Source organism: Pan paniscus, chromosome 18 (assembly GCF_029289425.2).
Source record: "Pan paniscus chromosome 18, NHGRI_mPanPan1-v2.0_pri, whole genome shotgun sequence".
Taxonomy (NCBI): Eukaryota; Metazoa; Chordata; class Mammalia; order Primates; family Hominidae; genus Pan; species Pan paniscus.
Window position 1 is genome coordinate 56,051,404 of NC_073267.2, and position 21,506 is coordinate 56,072,909.

The 21,506-nt window shown below is 39.7% G+C and overlaps 1 protein-coding gene across 2 annotated transcripts in view; it reads right to left on the bottom strand.

The window, feature by feature from the left end:
* Nucleotides 1–21,506, bottom strand: part of SHCBP1 (SHC binding and spindle associated 1) — a 43,891-nt gene that overhangs the window by 10,529 nt on the left and 11,856 nt on the right. Inside the window, exons 5-10 of one of the 2 annotated variants that reach the window (XM_003819787.6) lie at nt 20,273–20,365; nt 16,204–16,437; nt 15,955–16,123; nt 15,519–15,639; nt 11,815–11,946; nt 6,432–6,550 (exon numbers count right to left, since the gene is read on the bottom strand). In XM_003819787.6, the coding sequence (XP_003819835.1) occupies nt 6,432–6,550; nt 11,815–11,946; nt 15,519–15,639; nt 15,955–16,123; nt 16,204–16,437; nt 20,273–20,365 (868 nt within the window). The remainder of the gene's footprint in view (nt 1–6,431; nt 6,551–11,814; nt 11,947–15,518; nt 15,640–15,954; nt 16,124–16,203; nt 16,438–20,272; nt 20,366–21,506) is intronic. The other variant, XM_063597980.1, reaches the window with a different exon arrangement.

Consider the following 21,506-nt stretch of genomic DNA (forward strand, 5'->3'; position numbering starts at 1 on the left):
TCTCAATAAACTAGGTATTGATGGAATGTATCTCAAAATAATAAGAGCTATTTATGACAAACCCACAGCCAATATCATAATCGATGGGCAAAAACTGGAAGCATTCCCTTTGAAAACTGTCACACAAGACAGGGATGCCCTCTCTCACCACTCCTATTCAACATAGTGTTGGAAGTTCTGGCCAGGGCATTTAGGCAGGAGAAAGAAATAAAGGGTATTGAATTAGGAAAAGAGGAAGTCAAATTGTCCCTGTTTGCAGATGACATGATTGCATATCTAGAAAACCCCATCGTCTCAGCCCAATATCTCCTTAAGCTGATAAGCAACTTCAGCAAAGTCTCAGGATACAAAATCAATGTGCAAAAATCACAAGCATTCCTATACACCAATAACAGATAAACAGAGAGTCAAATCATAAGTGAACTCCCATTCAAAATTGCTTCAAAGAGAATAAAATACCTAGGAATCCAACTTACAAGGGATGTGAAGGACCTCTTCAAGGAGAACTACAAACCACTGCTCAATGAAATAAAAGAGGACACAAACAAATGGAAGAACATTCCATGCTCATGGATAGGAAGAATCAATATCATGAAAATGGCCATACTGCCCAAGGTAATTTATAGATTCAATGCCACCCCCATCAAGCTACCAAGGACTTTCTTCACAGAATTGGAAAAACTACTTTAAAGCTCATATGGAACCAAAAAAGAGCCCACATCGCCAAGACAATCCTAAGCCAAAAGAACAAAGCTGGAGGCATCATGCTACCTGACTTCAAACTATACTACAAGGCTACAGTAACCAAAACAGCATGGTACTGGTACCAAAACAGAGATATAGACCAATGGAACAGAACAGAGCCCTCAGAAATAATACCACACATCTACAACCATCTGATCTTTGACAAACCTGACAAAAACAAGAAATGGGGAAAGGATTCCCTATTTAATAAATGGTGCTGGGAAAACTGGCTAGTCATATGTAGAAAGCTGAAACTGGATCCCTTCCTTACACTTTACAAAAATTAATTCAAGATGGATTAAAGACTTAAATGTTAGACCTAAAACCATTAAAACCCGAGAAGAAAACCTAGGCAATACCATTCAGGACATATGCATGGCAGGACTTCATGACTAAAACACCAAAAGCAATGGCAACAAAAGCCAAAATTGACAAATGGGATCTAGTTAAACTAAAGAGCTTCTGCACAGCAGAACAAACTACCATCAGAGTGAACAGGCAACCTACAGAATGCAAGAAAATTTTTACAATCTACCCATCTGACAAAGGGCTAATATCCAGAATCTACGAAGAACTTAAACAAATTTACAAGAAAAAATCAAAGAACCCCATCAAAAAGTGGGCAAAGGATATGAACAGACACTTCTCAAAAGAAGACATTTATGCAGCCAACAGACACATGAAAAAATGCTCGCCATCACCGGCCATCAGAGGAATGCAAATCAAAACCACAATGAGATACCATTTCACACCAGTTAGAATGGTGATCATTAAAAGGTCAGGAAGCAACAGGTGCTGGAGAGGATGTGGAGAAATAGGAACACTTTTACACTGTTGGTGGGAGTGTATATTAGTTTAACCATTGTGGAAGACAGTGTGGCAATTCCTCAAGGATCTAGAACTAGAAATACCATTTGATCCAGCCATCCCATTACTGGGTATATACCCAAAGGATTATAAATCATGCTGCTATAAAGACACATGCACATGTATGTTTATTGTGGCACTATTCACAATAGCAAAGACTGGAACCAACGAAAATGTCCATCAAAAATAGACTGGATTAAGAAAATGTGGCACATATACACCATGGAATACTATGCAGCCATAAAAAAGGATGAGTTCACGTCCTTTGTAGGGACATGGATGAAGCTGGAAACCATCATTCTGAGCAAACTATCGCAAGGACAGAAAACCAAACACCGCCATGTTCTCACTCATAGGTGGGAATTGAACAATGAGAACACTTGTACACAGGGTGGGGAACATCACACACTGGGGCCTGTCGTGGGGTGAGGGGAGCAGGGAGGGATAGCATTAGGAGATATACCTAATGTAAATGACGAGTTAATGGGTGCAGCACACCAACATGGCACATGTATACATATGTAACAAACCTGCACGTTGTGCACATGTACCTAGAACTTAAAGTATAATTAAAAAAAAATAGAAAAAGACAAATCATGCAAACAATAATCAAAGGAAAGCAGGTGTGGCTATATTAACATCAGATAAAGTAGACTTTGGAGCAAAAAAAATTACCAGAGACAGACATAATCGTAAACATGCTGACTCACCAAAAAGACACAGCAATCCTAAGTGAGCATACACCAAACAGAACTGCAAAATATGTAAAGCAAAAACTAATAGTACTGAAAAGGCAAACAAATTCAGTTATAATTAGAGACTTCAACACCCCTCTCTCAACAATTGGCAGACGAAAAAAGTCAGAAAGAATACAAAAGAACTCAACACCACCAACCAAATTGATCTAGTTGACATTTTATAGAATATACCACCCAATGACAGCGGAATACCCATTCTTTTCATTTGCTCACAGAATATGTATCCAGATAGACCATATCCTGAGCCATAAAAGAAACCTCTAGAAATATAAAAGAATTAAAATCATATAATGTGTTTTCCGACCACAATGGAATGAAACTGGAATTCAACAACAGAAAGATAATAGTAAAACTCCAAATATTTAGAAACTAAACAACACACTTCTAAATTCTGCACAAACCAATGAATAAAAATAAAAAATATTAAAATTTACAAAACAGCTAGAGCAATGCTGAAAGACAAGTTTATAGCATTAAATGCTTACATTAGAAAAGAGAAAAAGTCTCAAATCAATAATCTAATCTCTCAGGTGGAAAACCCAAAACAAGTAAAATAAATCCAAAACAAGCAGAAGGAATGAAATCATAAAAAGAACATAAAAAAGTAAAACTAAAAATTAAAATTAAATCTAAAAAAAAACATAAGTGAAATTGAAAACAGAACAATTATCAAAAAGAAAAAAAACACAGAACAATGAAACAAAGAGTTGGTTCTCAAAAGAGAGAAGACACAAACTACCAACATCAAGCATGAAACAGGGATCATTACTATATACCCTGCAGATATCAGAAGAATAAGGAAATACTACAAACAATTCTATGCATATAAATCTGACAACTTAGAAGCAGTAGTCCAATACCACAAAAAGCACAAACTACCAAAATATACTCAATATGAAATAGGTCATTTGAATATCCTTTTAACTATTAATGAAATTGAATTCATAATTTTAAAAATTCCAAAAGAGAAATCTCCAGGCCCAGGTGATTGCATTGGAGAAATCCATCAAACATCTGAAGAATAAACAGCAATTCTACACAATCTCGTTTACAAAATAGAAGAGAAGGGAACACTTCAGTATTCATTTTATGAAGCTATTATTATCGATAATAAAACCAGACAAAGACAGTGGCACAGAAAACCAAAACTAGAGTCCAATATTCATGAATATAGATGCAAAATTTCCTAACAAAAGATTAGCAAATATAACTCAGCAATATATAAAAATAATTATATACCATGACCAAGTGGGATTTACGCCACAGAGGCAAGGCTGGCTCAAAATTTGAAAATCAACCAATGTAACCCACCATTTTCTGTTTTCCAGTAAGAAAAATCATGCGATCATATCAATCTATCCAGAAAAAACATTAAAAGTCAGCCTAGTCCTGAGAAAGGAACTCAGAAAAAAAGAAGTCAACATCCACTTATGATAAAAATTCTCAAAAGAAAAAAAAAAAAAAAAAGAGCAGAAATTCTTCAACTTAATAACGAATATCTAAAAACCTGGTCAACCTTATTCTTTTTGATGGAATACTAAATATATTCTCTCTAATATCAAAACCAAGGTAAGGATGTCTGCTTTCATAGTGCTGGAAATTCTAGCCAGTGCAATAAGGCAAGGGGGGAAAAAGGCATAAAGATTAGAAAAGAAAAAAAAGAACCTGCACTTATTTGCAGATAACATTACTCTCTATATAGAAAATCCCAAGGAATCTACAAAAACATTCCTATAAGTGTGGTTCAACAAAGTCATAGGATATAGCATAAACATATAAAAATAAATTATATTTCTATATACTAGCAATGAATGTATGGACATTGAAATTAATACCATAATCACTCAAAAAAGTGAAATAATTAGGTACAAATCTAACAAAACACATACAACATTTGTATGCTGAAGAGTACACAATGCTGATGAAAGAAAACAAAGATTTGGCTGGGTGTGGGGGCTCATGTTTATAATCCCAGCACTTCGGGAGACTGAAGCAGGAGGACTGCTTGAGCCTAGGAGTTGGAGAACAGCCTAGGCAACAATGGCAAGACCCCATCTCTACAAAAAATAAAGTAAAAAATGTTAGCTCGGTGTTGTGGCATGCACCTTTAGTCCCAGCTACTTGAGAGGCAGAGTTGGGAAGATGGCTTGAGCCCAGGAGACTGAAGCTATGCCATAAGCCGTGTTCATGCCACCGCATTCCAGCCTGAGTGACAGAACAAGTCCCTATCTCAAAAAAAAAAAAAAAAGAAATCAGAGATTTTAAATAAATGGAGAAATACATTGTTTTCAAAGATTGGAAGGCGTTAATCCTTCCCAAATTGACATATGGGTTTATTAAAGTTCCTATCAAAATCTCAGCATGATCTTTCGTGGATATAGACAAAATTATTTTAACATTTGTATTGAAAAGCAAAGGAACCAGAGTAGCTGAAACAATTTTGAAAAAAACAAAGTAGGAGAAATCACTCTACCTGATTTTAAGACTTAATGTATAGCTACAGGTATTGGTGGAGGGATGGCTACACAGATTAGTGAAACAGAATAGGAAAAGAAATGAACCGTGACCTAAACCTCACACCTTATACCAAAATTAACTAGAAAATGGATCACAACCTTATGTAAAATATAACGCTATAAAAATTTTAGAAAAAAAATAGGAGAAAATCAGGATCTATGGCTAGGCAAAGAGTTCTTATCACCAAAACCTCAACTCATAAAAGGAAAAACTGATACAGTGGACTTCATCAAAATTAAATACCTTGCTCCATAAAAGGCCATATGAAGAAGGTGAAAAGACAAGCTACAGAGTGGCAAAAAATGTCTCCAAACCACATACCTGACAACGGACTAGTATCTAGAATATACAGAGAACTCTCAAACCTCTACAGTAAAGAAGAACAAACAATCCAATTAGAAAATGGGGCAAAAGTCACAGCTATTTCACTAAAGAGGATATAAGGGTGGCAAATAAGCATATGAGAAAATGCTCGACATCATTAACAACTGGGGAAATGACAATTAAAACCACAATGAGATATCACTACACACTTATCAGAATGGCTAAAACAAAAAATAGTCAAAACACCAAATGCTCTTGAGGACATGGAGAAACTAGACCACTCAAACATTGCTAGTAGGAATGTAAAATGGTACAACTACTCTGAAAAACATTTTAGCGGTTTCTTTAAAAAAAAAAAAAACCTAAACATGCAACTACTATATGACCTACGATTGCATCCATTGTCATTTACTCCTTAAAAAATGAAAACTGTGTTCACACAAAAACCTGTACCCGAACGTTTATAGCAGCTTTACTGACAATAGGCAAAAACTGGAGACAATCTAGACATCCTTCCACAAGTGACAAAACAAACCGTGGAACAACCACACATTGGACTATTCCTCCACAGTAAAAAGGAGCAAGTTATTGGTACATACAACGACCTAGGTGAAGCTCCACAGAACCACACTAAGTGAGAAAAGCCAATCCCAAAGAGCCACATACTGTGTGATTCCATTTCTACATTTTTGAAATGATGAAATAAATAGAAATGAAAAACAGCTTAAGGTGTGCCTGCAGTTAAGGAAGAGGTTGGTGGGAGAGGCAGGTGAGTTTGGCTCTAGGAGGGCAGCATGAGGGGTCCCTGTGGTGATGGGAATATTCTTCTACTGACAGGATCGATGTCAGTATTCTGGTTGTGATGTTGCACGACAGTTTCACAAGATGTTACCATTAGGGGACAATGGTGAAGGGCATAATGCAGGACTTCTCCCTGTTACTTCTTACAACACTGTGTGAATCTACAATTACAAAGTTATAATTTTAAGGGTCTAAACCTCTCTTAAAGCTACATAAAGTCATTGTGAGATGTATTACTTTTCTTCCTATCATTTGAAAATGCTACATGAGAAGACCCTTGCACAGTTGAGTTTGACTGACTTGGTAGAGATGACTGTCTGAAGAGAGTGGGAGTACACACATACATCTTGGTCCCATACTTCATATATTCATTTACAACTTAAACACAAACTACTTCCCCAAGAGGACAAGAGCTTCTACCTTGGCGCCATATAAATCCGAGTTCTTCATTAGAAACTCTGCTGATGTCCGCACTGTGACTCCGGTCGTCTCACACTGCAGCACACAGTTTTCCAGCGTAGTCTTACCACGGTGAACAACTGGGATGAAAATACACGCTGACTGTTTTAAGAAGTAATGTGCCTTTTCCAATGTTAGAGATAGCCTCGCACTGACATTAGCTATGGTCTAAATATTTCTCAATGGCTATCATTTAAATTTTCTTACCTAAATTACAAATTCATAAAATATAAAACAATGACTATTTTGAGTTATTTTCTACAATCTAAAAGCAACATTCTTTAAAAAGAATGACTTGACCTCAGATACAAAAGCACTTTCCATTACCAGGAAAAAAAAGCATCAGAGAGCAATTTTGCTGAGTATCTCGGAAGAAAAAGACCTTGATTCAAGAAAGGGGATACAAAGATTCCAGGAAACAAACATTACTCCCATGTGGAGATAACTTCAGTCTAGTGCTACCTTGAATACAGAGAAAACAGACCACAACACTGGAAAGTTTTAAAAGAAAGAAATCACCACACAGAAAAGAAACTAATATTAAACAACAAATTATCATGAATAGGCTATTTTTCACTGAAGGGTTAAGATTGCTAAGTCATCACACTATGTACATAAAAAAATAATTTTCTAGGCCACGTGCAGTAGCTCGCACCTGTAATCTAGCACTTTGGGAGGCCGAGGGGGGCAGATCACCCAAGGTCAGGAGTTCAAGACCAGCCTGGCCAACATGGTGAAAACCCGTCTCTACTAAAAAATACAAAAATTAGCCAAGCGTGGTGGTGGGCACCTGTAATCCCAGCTACTTGGGAGGTTGAGGCAGGAGAATCGCTTGAACCCAAAAGGCGGAGCTTGCAGTGAGCAGAGATCACACCATTGCACTCCAGCCTGGGCGACAGAGCGAGACCTCTGCCTCTTGGTTTCAAGTGATTCTCCTGCCTCAGCCTCCTGAGTAGCTGGGATTACAGGCGCCTGCCACCACACCCAGCTAATTTTTGTATTTTTTAGTAGAGACAGGGTTTCATCATGTTGGCCAGGCTAGTCTCGAACTCCTGACCTCAGGTGATTCACCCGCCTCAGCCTCCCAAAGTGTTGGGATTACAGGCGTAAGCCACTGCGCCCAGCCTAAATGAGTAAACTTTTTTTTTTTTTTTTTTTTTTTTGGAGACGGAGCCTTGCTCTGTTGCCTGGGCTGGAGTGCAGTGGTGCGATCTTGGCTCACTGCAACCTCTGCTTCCCAGGTTCAAGGAATTCTCCTGCTTCAGCCTCCAGAGTAGATGGGATCATAGGCGTGTATCACCACACCTGGCTATTTTTTGTATTTTTAGTAGAGACAGGGTTCCACCATGTTCGCCAGGCTGGTCTCAAACTCCTGACCTCAGGTGATCCACCCTCCTCGGCTGCCCAAAGTGCTGGGATTGCAGGCGTGAGCCACCACGCCCAGCTTCATAAATAATCAGTCTTCCATACACACTCATACTCCAGAGATATTGCAGGTTGAGTTCCAACCCACCACAATAAAGGAAATATCACAATTAAAGTGAGTCACACAATTTTTTTGGTTTCCCAGTGCATACAAATGTTTATGGGAGTCTGGGGTGGGTGGATCACTTGAGGCCAGGAGTCTGAGACCAGCCTGGGCAACATCGCGAAACCCCATCTCTAAAAAATACAAAAATTAGCAAGACGTGATGGCACACGCCTGTAGTCCCAGCTACTTGGGGGGCAAAGGCAGAATTGCTTGAGCCCAGGAGTTTGAGGCTACAGTGAGCTATGATCATGCTATTGCACTCTAGCCTAGATGACAGTGAGACTGTCTCTAAAAACAAAAAAAAATAAAAGTTGTGTTTATACTAATGAGCATATGAGTTTATAGTGAGTACTATGTTTATAATGCATCTATTAAGTGTACAAAAGCATTATGTTTTTCAACAATATAGACATCTTAATTTAAGATACTTTGTTTTGCTAAAACATGCTAACAATCCTCTGAGCCTTCAGCAAGACATAATCTTTTTGCTGGTGGAGGGTCTTACCTCAATGTTGATGGCTGCTTACTGATCAGAATGGTGTTTGCTGAAGGTTAAGGTGGCTGTGGCAATTTTTAAAAATAAGACAACAGCCCCCCGCCCGGCCAGCCGCCCCGTCCGGGAGGGAGGTGGGGGGGTCAGCCCCCCGCCCGGCCAGCCGCCCCATCCGGGAGGGAGGTGGGGGGGTCAGCCCCCCGCCCGGTCAGCCACCCCGTCCGGGAGGTGAGGGGTGCCTCTGCCCGGCCACCCCTACTGGGAAGTGAGGAGCCCCTCTGCCCGGCCAGCCGCCCCGTCCGGGAGGGAGGTGGGGGGGCTCAGCCCCCTGCCCGGCCAGCCACCCAGTCCAGGAGGGAGGTGGGGGGCTCAGCCCCCCGCCCAGCCAGCCGCCCCATCCGGGAGGGAGGTGGGGGGGTCAGCCCCCCGCCCGGCCAGCTGCCCCATCTGGGAGGGAGGTGGGGGGCTCAGCCCCCCACCCGGCCAGCCGCCCCGTCCGAGAGGGAGGTGGGGGGGCTCAGCCCCCCGCCCGGCCAGCCGCCCCGTCCGGGAGGTGAGGGGCACCTCTGCCCGGCCACCCCTACTGGGAAGTGAGGAGCCCCTCTGCCCGGCCACCACCCCGTCTGGGAGGAGGTACCCAACAGCTCATTGAGAACGGGCCATGATGACAATGGCGGTTTTGTGGAATAGAAAAGGGGGAAAGGTGGGGAAAAGATTGAGAAATCGGATGGTTGCTGTGTCTGTGTAGAAAGTAGTAGACATGGGAGACTTTTCATTTTGTTCTGTACTAAGAAAAATTCTTCTGCCTTGGGATCCTGTTGATCTATGACCTTACCCCCAACCCTGTGCTCTCTGAAACATGTGCTGTGTCCACTCAGGGTTAAATGGATTAAGGGCGGGGCAAGATGTGCTTTGTTAAACAGATGCTTGAAGGCAGCATGCTCGTTGAGAGTCATCACCACTCCCCAATCTCAAGTACCCAGGGACACAAACACTCTGCCTAGGAAAACCAGAGACCTTTGTTCACTTGTTTGTCTGCTGACCTTCCCTCCGCTGTTGTCCTATGACCCTGCCAAATCCCCCTCTGCGAGAAAAACCCAAGAATGATCAATAAAAATAAAATAAAATAAAATAAAAATTAAAAAAAAAAAAATAAGACAACAATGAAGTTTGCCACATTGATTGACTCTTCCTTTCATGAAAGGATTTCTCTGTAGCATGTGATCTTGTTTGATAGCACTTTACACACAGTAGAAAGTTTTTCAAAATTGGAGTCAATCCCATCAAAGTCTGCCTCTGCTTTACCAAGTTTACCTAATACTCTAAATCATTTGTTGTCATTCAACCATGTTCACAGCACCCTCCCCAGGAAATTCTATCTCAGGAAACCACCTTCTTCGCTCATCCATAAGAAGCAACTCCTCATCTGTTCCAATTTTGTTATAAGATTGTAGCAATTCAGTCACGTCTTGAGGTTCTACTTGCTATCATCAGGCTCTAGTTCTCTTGCTAGTTCCACCACAACTGCAGTTACTTCCTCCATTCAAGTCTTGAACCCCTCAATCATCCATGAGGGCTGGAATCAACTTCTCCAGAACCCCTGTTAATGTTGAGATTTTAACCTCCTCCCATGAATCATAAATGTTCTTAATGACATCTAGAATGATGATTCCTTCCCAGAAACTTTTCAATTGACTTTGCCCAGACCCATCGGAGGAATCACTATCAATAGCTGGTATAGCCTTAGGGAAGTGTATTTCTCAAATAGTAAGATTTGAAAGTCGAAATTACTCCTTGATCCATGGGCTGCAGAATGGATATTATTAGCAGGCATGAAAACAACATTAATCTCCCGGTACACCTCCATCATAGCTCTGAGATGACCAGGTACATTGTCAATACGCAATCATATTTTTAAAGGAATTTTTTTTTTCAGTAGTAAATCTCAATAATGGGCCTAAAATATTCAGTAAACCACATTATAAACAGATGTGCTACCATTCAGGCTTTGTTGTTCCATTTCTAGGGCACAGGCAGAGTAGATCTGGCATAATTCTTAAGGGCTCTAGGATTTTCAGAATGGTAAATGAGCACTGGCTTCAACTTAAAGTCACCAGTTACATTCACTCATAACAAGAGAGCCAGCCTGTCCTTTGAAGCTGTGAAGCCAAGCACTGACTTCTCCTCTCTAACTATGAAAAGTACTAGATGGAATCTTCTTCCAATAGAAGGTTATTTCATCTACATTGAAAATGTGTTGTTTAGTGTATCCACCTTCATCGATTACCTTAGCTAGATCTTCTGGTTAACTTTCTGTAGCTTGCATCAGCACTTGCTGCTTCACCTTGCACTTTTATGTTACAGAAATGGCTGCTTTCCTTAAACCTCATGAACCAACAGCTGCTAGTTTCAAACTCTTCTTCTACAGCTTCCTCACCTCCTTCAGTCTTCACAGAATTGAAGGAAGTTAGGGTTCTGCTCTGCAATACGCTCTGATTTAAGGAATGTGGTGGCTGATTTGATCTTCTATCCAGACTACAGAAACTTTCTCCATATTAGCAATAAGACTGTTTCACTTTCTTATCATTCATGTGTTCACTAGAGTAGTGCTTTTAATTTCCTTTATGAACTTTTCCTTTACATTCAAAACTTCACCAACTGACACAAGAGACCTAGGTGTCAGCCTATCTCAGCTTTCGACATGCCTTCCTCACTATGTTAAACATTTCTAATTTTTAAATTTAACATGAGAGACATGTGACTCTTCCTTTCACTTGAACACATAGATGCCATTGTAGGGTTATTAACTGGCCTAATTTCAATATTGCTGTGTCTCAAGGAATAGGGTAGCCCAAAGAGAAGGAGAGAGATAGGGGAATGGCTGATCGGTGGAACAGTCAGAACCCACACAATTGTCAGTTAAGTTCACCATCTTTTATGGATGTGGTTCATGGCACCCCTAAACAATTACAGTAGTAACATCAAGATCACTGTTCACAGATCAGCATATTACCTATAGTCTAAAAAAAAAAAAAAAAGGCTTGCAATATTGTGAGTTACCAAAATGTGACACAGAAACACAAGGTGAGCATATGCTCTTGGGAAAATGGTGCCGACAGACTGGCTTGAAACAGGGTTGCCACAACCTTCAATTTGTAAAAAAAAAAAAAAAAAAAAAAAAACTCAGCATCGTGAAGTGCAATAAAACAAGGTATGCCTGTACTCAAGAGTGGCATTTCATTAAATTCTATCTTCCATAGAGAGTACCGTTTACCTTCAAATCTTAGAACAAATGATATACCAAACATTCAGATACTTACTTAAGATTCCCTCTACAGCATCGTGCTGAACAAATTTTATGCCTGAGATTTTAATATCAGCACCGGTGCAGTCCACAAAAGTGTCGCCTTTGCCCCTCTTTTCTATCACAATGTCATCTGGTAGGCCATATCCTAAGGAAGAGAGAGCAACAACACTCAAGATGGGTGAGGAAAAACATCTAAACGTGAACACTCTAGAACAGGTTTCTCTAGTTTAAATGACTGCAGATGATAATGAGACCAGTCAACCATGTTGCATTTAAATAAAATCTATCTCCCCACATATCCTGTTTAATTTAAATCAGAGTATCCAATTTTTAACAATAACAACTCTCTGACTAGTCCCGTATCAGGAAGACTACCCTATCAACTATCCCACATCAGCTCAGTACTAAATTCACTTTCAAAAGTGCTATAAAAAATAAATAATGTTCAAGACCAGCCTAGGCAACACAGTGAGATTCCATCTCTACAAAAACCAAAAAAATTAGTCAGGCGTGGTGGCATGCACCAATTACTCACTACTCAAGGAGGCTAAGGTGGGAGGGTCACTTGATCCCAGAATTTTAAGGCTGCAGTAAGCTATGGTCATGCCATTGCACTCCAGCCTTCATTCTGGGTGACAGAATGAGACCCCATCTCAAAAAATGATAATAATAATAATAAGGACTTACAGCTGAGTCAAAGAACTTTAAAGCACTCACCCTTAGAAGTTTGTTTCTAACTCTAACATTCTATGATTCTAATATAAGTTACATTTGAATAAACCTAAACAGTTCTCAAGATGATCTAATTTTAATATTCTCTTAAACAGTTGGCTTAAAATCTGACAAACTGACTAGTTACAGTTACAGGAAAAAAACAGTCTACCTCATTAACAAATAAAAAGCATCAGATCAAGGCTGGGTACGGTGGCGCACGCCTGTAATCCCAGCACTTTGGGAGGCTGAGGCAGGTGGATCACTTGAGGTCAGGAGTTCAAAAGCAGCCTGGCCAACATACAGAAATCCTGCCTCTACTAAAAATACAAAAATTAGCCGAGTGTGGCATGTGCCTGTAATCCCAGCTTCTCAGGAGGCCGAGGTGGGAGAATTGCTTGAACCTGGGAGGCGGAGATTGCAGTGAGAGGAGATCGTGCCACTGCACTCCAGCCTGGGTGACAGAGTGACTCTGTCTCAAAAAAAAAGCATCAGATCTCAGTGAGGTGCAGTGGCTCACGCCTATAATCCTAGCACTTTGGGAGGCCAGGGCAGGTGGATCACTTGAGGTCAGGAGTTCGAGACCAGCCTAGCCAACATGGAGAAACCCTGTCTCTACTAAAACTACAAAAATTAGCCAGGCATGGTAGCAGGCACCAGTAATCCCAGCAACTCAGGAGGCTGAGCCAGGAGAATCGCTTGAACCCAGGAGACAGAGGCTGCAGTGAACTGAGATCACACCACTGCACTCCAGCCTGGGCGACAGAGCAAGACTCCACCTCAAAAAAACAAAAACAAAAAAACCATCAGATCTGTATAAATCTTACTCAAACCATTAATGCAAGCCAAACACCTGAGTGGGCTTACAAAAAACTGGAGTATCAGAAAACTAAAGAATTCGCTTGACTTCCATTATAAAACAGAACCACATAGACAAAGCTGTAAGAAATAACTCTCATTGACTAAAGACGAATCTTTGAGTAAATGAAAGCAGTAACTGTTTTTAACAAGCAAAGCCGCTCAATGTATCTACACTGGAAGAGGACAAACAAGGCTTTGGGGGCCCTAGAGAATGCAAAGGGACTCCACACACTGGAATGCTACCAGGGGTGGACTCTGGATGCCTGAATTATGAGTGATTTTGTTTCTGATTGTTGTATGTATCTGACTGTACTTGGCATATTTTCTACAATAACCATTGCTTTTTATCATCAGAAAAATTAAAAGTACAAAAATAATTGCATATTGAGAAAAGATTTTTACACAAATTTTTATATAATTATGTATTTCTTTCCACTTAAAACATAAAACCATTACCTAAATGAATGGATCTTCAAAACAAGAAAGAAAAACCCTATTGTAAGTACTATTGACACCCTGCACATAGTAGGTACTCAATATATATCTCTTGTTATATTGGTTAGCTATAGATCACTATCAGATGAGCTTGAATCTTACTCATGAACACTCCATATATGCACACTAGAGATACTTTCTGATTCCCCAATTCTCAGACCCATACTGTTAGTCAATATACAGCCATTTTATACTTAACTATCAGCATTCTATATGTCTATTTATGACACTCTGGCAATTACATTAAAATTTCCTCACCAATCTAGGAAGAACTCTTATCTACCATACAAACTATAATATCAGTGTTATTTCCACTATGCCAAAAAATAAAGTGTTTTTATCACAGTGATTTATCTTGCAGATGTGTTATTTGTATACACACATCTATTATACATCAAAAATTGGAGAGTAGAAAAGAACAAAAATTACAGACATAAAATAAAAAAGGGGGTGAGATGATGTACTAGGAACAGGAGAAAACTAAACTTCCAGCTTCAGTTCCATTTAGAAGTACTGACAAGATAAAGAGCATAGCTTAAGCAGTTTCTGAACAGCTGCACAAGTCCCAAAATGATATACGATTTTTTGCATTACAAGCTTCACTGCTAACTTGAAGCTATTTTGATAAATAGTTGAACAGGTGTAACTAAATTTGACATGTTATGAAAATATACAGGACCAAGATGAACAATTGTAAAGTAACCTAAATTTAGAAATCACTCTAAATGAACAATAAGATTATAACTGTGAAAAAGTTATTTTTTTTAGACAGAGTCTTGCTCTGTCACCCAGGCTGAAGCATAGTAGTATGATCTTGGCTCATTGCAACCTCCACCTCCCAGGTTCAAGCGATTGTTCTGCCTCAGCCTCCCAAGTAGCTGGGATTACAGGCGTGCAACAACATGCCCGGCTAATTTTTGTATTTTTAGTACCGACGGGGTTTCACCATGTTAGCCAGACTGGTCTCAAACTCCTGGCCTCAAGTGATCTGCCTACCTCGGCCTCCCAAAGTGCTGGGATTACAGGCATAAGCCACCACACCCACCCCAAAAAGTAATTTTTAATAGAATCTTTCAACATTAATCTTTTCTAAAGTATACTTTGGTCAAGACACAAAGTGTAGCATTTGTGACATTCGGCAAGCATTTAGAGAATTAAGATAATTGGTACCAATTTCAAGTTAAATGCCCTTCATTATACCTCTCACGAAAATAAGCTAAGTGTGAAACAAAAAACAAAAAGCCATGCACTAACATATCTGCAACATCTATAAGAGCAAGCAACAAATTTTTAAAATACTAAAATTTTTAAAAATATTGCTAGGAATTTTTTTTTAATTCTAGAAATTAGATTTCCTTTCCATAAACCACCTACAATCTGGAAAGAATGCTTCTTCCTAATGGTCTTTTTTCTATATGAGCCTGTGAACATCTCCCCAACATACACACTGCTACAAAGAACCACAACTCAAATTGCTGAAACACTGGGTCAACCTCTTTTAAGCTTTCCATGTCCTTAATGTTTCAAGGCAGCTCACTAGAAATCAAATGGGTTCAAATCACATTCTTGGAGTTTCAACAAGATTGGTGATTTATTGTTTACTTAAACATATCACGTGTGAGAGTTTGGCTGTGTGTCTTCCATACTCACCTTCCAACTCAATGGAGTCAGCAATGGAGAAAGTGCCATGTACCACATAATGGCCAGGACAAACAATAACAGTGTCACCTTCGAAGCAGGCATTTATAGCAGACAATGGATCACTATGGAACTAGAAAACAATAAGAACACATTTGTAAATATACACTCCCAAAAAAGTAATTTGAGTATTACTCTAGGTGACTTCATGTCTTACTTTGAAAATGGAAGCCAAAAACTGCATATTGAAGCATCTCCTTTGATAGCGCACTGACCTAACACATGCCTGGTAAGTGACTACTGCTGACGAAAGGCAGGGCTCTCACTACTTCCCATGCACAGAAAACCGTCTTGGGAAAGCTCCTGTAAATACTTTGTGGGATTTGTGAAAACCTGTGGTGAATCAGAAGAAAAAAAAGCCACCTGGAGTGAGAAACTCTCCGTTTACCTGAATTTCTCTTTCTTCCTCACCAGGCTCCTGGCAAAGCCTGTCCGTAAGCAGGGACCGCAGGAGACCAGCCATCATGGTGGAGGAGACCACATGAGTGATCTTCTGACCGCTGGAACGGACACCCTTTGCTTGGATGTTAGAATTCTTCTGATAACCAAACACATACCTTAAAGAAACGAAACAGGCCTATCGGTAAGACAGCAAGTAAGAAAAGATGCTGACTAAGAATTACAAAGACACACATACCTCAACAAAGGATTCTCAATGAGTTTCAGCTTTTGTTTCAACTGTTCCATCTCCGAATACAATTTTAACCCTTCCACCATGGAGATATTTTCCTGCTCGGAATCAGAGTTACAATTTGACAAACTGCTTCTCAGATTTAAAAATTTCCTGTAACTCTCCTCACATTGAGACAACAGATTGCGGTAGTCAACAATAAGTCCTGATGGAACTCGGTCTTCAAGAATGTCATAATGCCTGAAAGTTTAAAAGCAAAGTGAAATCCACTGCCTTTCAGGCACATTTTCCTATCATTAAAACAGCCCACTTAGCCCTCAAAGACCCAGTAAGAAAAGTGTTTTACAGTATATAACTCAGGTGCATGTTAAGTCTTTCTGAATAGCACTGTAATAATAAAAATAATAAGTGGAAGCTGTTGAAAATTTAAAGCACCACTTCCTTAAGGTCACTAATTTTTCTGCTCTCGAGGAGTTTTTACTTTCTTTCTTAGATCCAAGCATTCGTGCTTTAGAAACACTGAAAGTTCAGGTTGCACAATTTTATTATTTAATAAGAAATTATTTTCTTCTTATATATTAGATTCAAAAGCTTAATAAGAAGGTGGCGGGGGGCAATTTGGGAGTAGGGGTAGGTAGAGCAGTTTCTCAAATTGTTTCACAACAATGTTTAAGATTACTATATTTTTCATGGATCTGAATATGACTTTAAAAATTTTTTAAAGGTTATCATATTTATAGGATCAAAAAGTAGAAATGACTCAAACAATCTAGTCCCTCCTTCCATTTAAAGCACTATGGCACAAAATTATGCTGAATATTCCCTAAGGAAGATTATTAAAGAATTTCAAAAAATGAGCCCTTGAGATTCCGAGGGGGAAAAAAAGGTGCCATTACTAAACTAGAGAGTGACTGAAACAAAATAACCTTGTACTGGACAACCATACTGGCACTTCAAATGTATTAATTTATAAACTTTCTCAAATATAAAAACAGAATACAGAGTATTTCTAGATGCAATAAAATAATTTGTAAATGCACAATCAAGTTAACAGATATAAAATTAATGGGTTTAAAAATAAAGTAAAATAGGCCAGGCACAGTGGCTCACACCTGTAAGCCCAGCACTTTGGGAGGCCAAGGCAGGCAGATCACTTGAGCCCAGGAGTTTGAGGCCAGCCTGGGCAACATGGCAAAACCCCGTCACTACAAAAATACAAAAATGAGACTGGCGTGACGGTATGCATTTGTAGTCTCAGCTACTTGGGAGGCTGAGGTGGGAGGATGGCTTGAGCCCCAGGGGTCAAGGCTGCTGTGAGATCTAATTATGCCACTGTACTCCGTACTCCAGCCTGGGCAACAGAGCAAGACCCTGTCTCAAAAAACAAACAAACAAACAGATGCTCAGGGCCCCATCCAGACCAAGTAAATGGGTCTCTGGACATACAAGGGTATTTTTTTAAGTTCCCTGGGGATGCTAATGTGTAGCCAAGAGTGAGAACGATTGCCTTAAATGATGTTGTTTTTTTTTAATTTAGTCATGCTCTAAATAAGATAGGGAAAAACAAAAGCAAGATAGAACCATATCTTAAACAAATTTACATCAGACTATGAACACTTAAACATTTTGAATGAATAAAAAAGAAACTTTTCCTGCTTTTCAAGTAAGTGAATTAGGTGAAGCTTGAAAAGCAAGGATTTTGTCTACTTTGGTTAATCCGAAAGAAACTGAGTGAACAGCTGTGAAAAAAAAAGGGAAAAACAAAAAAATTTTAAAATTTTAAAAATAAAAAAAAGAAATTGAGGATGAAACCATGTTCTACTAAGTTGTGAAGATTAAGACTCAAATTTTAAAATAAGTCTCTTAGCATTTCCAGTATCCATGCCCGTTAGCTTATTTCTTTTCATTTCTTTTCATTATATTGATACTTCATAGTCTAAAAGCAATGAAGTAACATTTGTGTCACAGATCCCGAAGTTCTGAAGCAATGTTGGTTTTTTTCAGACCTCCTTTTAGTCACATATAAGCAGTGTGTTTTGAAGCAGAAAGGAAAAATTTACTGCACAGTACAAAATCCAGACACTCTGGTTTGATCTTGCCTGTTGATAGTCCCACTCCTATCTTAGCCCAGAGACCTTTTTTAAGTCTGCCTACATTTGATAACATTCCAGTCTCTCCATCAAGTACCACCGTGTCTTCTGCAAAACTACACACGATTCCTCCCTTATGCCGTCCCATCTGCCAGTGATGTACAAGCTATGCATGTAAGTCATTGCTTGTCGTTAGCACATGCAAGGCTATCAAATCAGAATACAATTTTTTTCCAAGTAAAGATTGAATTTGTCCGATATACGTTATGTTCCCTTATCATATTTCACGTCAATCAAAATCAATCATTTCTTTTTAAGAGCAAGGGTATCAAACCTAGAAAATACTCAAGCTTATTGAAATTTTGGGATTTTATTGAATATGCTATGGAAAAATAGGAAATGCACAATGGAAAAACTGGAAAGCCTAAATAGAAATCATAGCCCATTTACGAAGAGCTAAAATCAGACATACATAATTCTAAACCAAGTAGAACTATTAATCAGACTTTCAAACTTTTTTTTTTTGAGACAAAGTCTTGCCCTGTCACCTAGGCTGGAGTGCAGTGGTTCAATCACAGCTCATTGCAGCTTCAAACTCCTGGACTCAAGCAATCTTCCTGCCTCAGCCTCCCCAGCAGCTGGGACTAGAGGCATGCCCTAACACACCCAGCTAATTTTTTTTTTTAGGTTTTGTAGAGGTGGGGTCTCACTATGTTGCCCAGGCTGGTCTCAAACTCCTAGGGTCAAGAGGTCTTCCCGGGCTGGGCACGGTGGCGCAGTCCTGTAATCCCAGCACTTTGGGAGGCGGAGGCAGGCAAATCACTTGAGGTCAGGAGTTCGAGACCAGCCTGGCCAACATGGTGAAACCCTGTCTCTACTAAAAATACAAAAATTAGCTCGGTGTGGTGGCATGCACCTGTATTCACAGCTAGTCAGGAGGCTGAGGTGGGAGGGACACTTGAGCCCAGGAGATTGAGGCTGCAGTGAGTGACATCACACCGCTGCACTCCAGCCTGGGCAACAGAGTGAGAGCTTGTCTCAAAAAAGTTGTCTTCCTCTTTCAGCCTCCCAAATTACTGGGATTACAGGTGTGAGTCACCATGCCGGGCCTCACACATTTTTTATTTTATTATTATTTACTATTTAAGCCAAGAGAAACTCACTAAATCGACTTGAGTTCCACAAAAATGTAAAGGCTTACTGCCTTATCTTCTCATCTCATCTTTCACGCAGGGGGAAAAAAAAGCATCTTTCAAACGGGGGGAAAAAAATCATCTTTTACCCAGGGAAAAAATTACCTTCTACAATTATTTTTTTGGAGTGCAATTTATAATTTTATTCTTATTGCAGTATTCCCTATGAAGTTACTGCTTATGAATACAAGAAAAAATTACTGGTCTTAAAGCACCATCTAGTGGGGAGATAAATGCCACATTTAATAAGGTCATTAAGATTTAAGGCAGGAGGCTGACAAAATATCCTAAGGTAGATCTGCTAGTTCAGCCTGCTGTGTTTCACTGCAGAAACTTAGAGTAAAGCCATACACCTTTAAAGTATTCTTTACAAAATTAAAGCCAAAAAGTCTTCTATAATTCAAATAATGTCACTGTTTTTCAAACAATCGAATTTAACAAAGGGCTTCTTAACCCACTAGTTCAATGTTCAATTGAATTTTATTCAAATTAACAGAACAGTGAGCTACTAATTTAGATGTTCTTGAACTTCCTGCTTTTAGACTCAATTTATAAACACTAAAAGCAGGTTTCTCTGCACTTGTACAAGTTTCATTTAATGACTTGTCAAGGGGTGGTACAATTTGTACATCAGTTTATTTCTGTCTATGAGCTCCTGGAAAGAAAATCAGAGAGAGAGAGAGTGAGTGAGTGAGTGTATGTGTGTGTGTGTGTGTATCTCACACAGGCAAAATTAAACCATGGGTAACTATTTTTCCAACATGTACAACAAGGTCAGCAATAAATACTTACAATCTTAATCGAGGTTCAACACATCTGACAAAATAATCGTATTCATCCTCCTCTTCTTCATCCCAACTCCTCCAAATGTTTTGGTAGAAAAATCTGAAATGGAACTCAGTATCATTCAAATTCTATCACTGGCTCAAAACATTAGGATTTTGGAGGGGTGAGAGCTAAAGAGTAAATCAAAACAATTCTCATATCTTAGAGAATGCTGCATATTTGCTATGGTTGATAGTCATGAGTCACACAACATAGAGACCTTTTTTGGATCAGCTAAAGAAGAGAAGTTTCTCCACACTGGTTTTGTTAGGACTTTTTTTTTTTTTTTTTTTGAGACAGAGTCTCACTCTGTCTCTGGGGCTGGAGTGCAATGGCGTGATCTTGGCTCACTGCAACCTCCGCCTCCTGGGTTCAAGTGACTCTCCTGCCTCAGCCTCCCGAGTAGCTGAGATGGCACCCAGCACCACACCCAGCTAATTTTTTGTATTTTTAGTAGAGATGGGGATTCACCATGTTGGCCAGGCTGGTCTCAAACTCCTGACCTCATGATTCACCCGCCTCGGACTCCCAAAGTGCTGGGATTACAGGCGTGAGCCACCGTGCCCGGCCAGGACTTTCTTTTTATTGGAAGAATTATTTATTGACCACCAGTACCTGGCTGGATGGTAGTGCCATTTGTTGAGACAAAAAACACTGAGAGAGAAACAGGTTTGGGGTTGAAAATAACAGAGGAATATACAGCCCAAAGCTCCAGGGAAAGGTCAGGGCTGGAGACATAAACCTGGTAGCTATCAACACATTGATGGTGTTAAAGCAATGTATAAGATCACGTAAGGACATAATCATAAAGCAGTGGTTCTCAACCCTCATTGTACATTGGAGTTCCCTGGGACACTTTTAAAAATTGATTCCCCTGCAATTCCAGCTACTCAAGAAGCCGAGGCACAAGAATCGCTTGAACTGGGAGGCCGGGGCTGCAGTGAAGCGAGATCGCGCCACTGCGCTCCAGCCTGGGCAACAGAGTGAGATTCTTTCTCAAAATAAATAAATTTAAAAACAAGAACAATTAGTTCCCTCTCCCAGACCAATCAATCAGAATCTGGTGGGGGTGGGGAAGGTGCAAGGGAATCATCAGCATCCACACTTTTCTTTTTTTTTTTTTTTTTTTTTTTTTTGAGATGGAGTCTCGCTCTTGTGGCCCAGGCTGGAGTGCAGTGGCGCCATCTTGGCTCACTGCAAT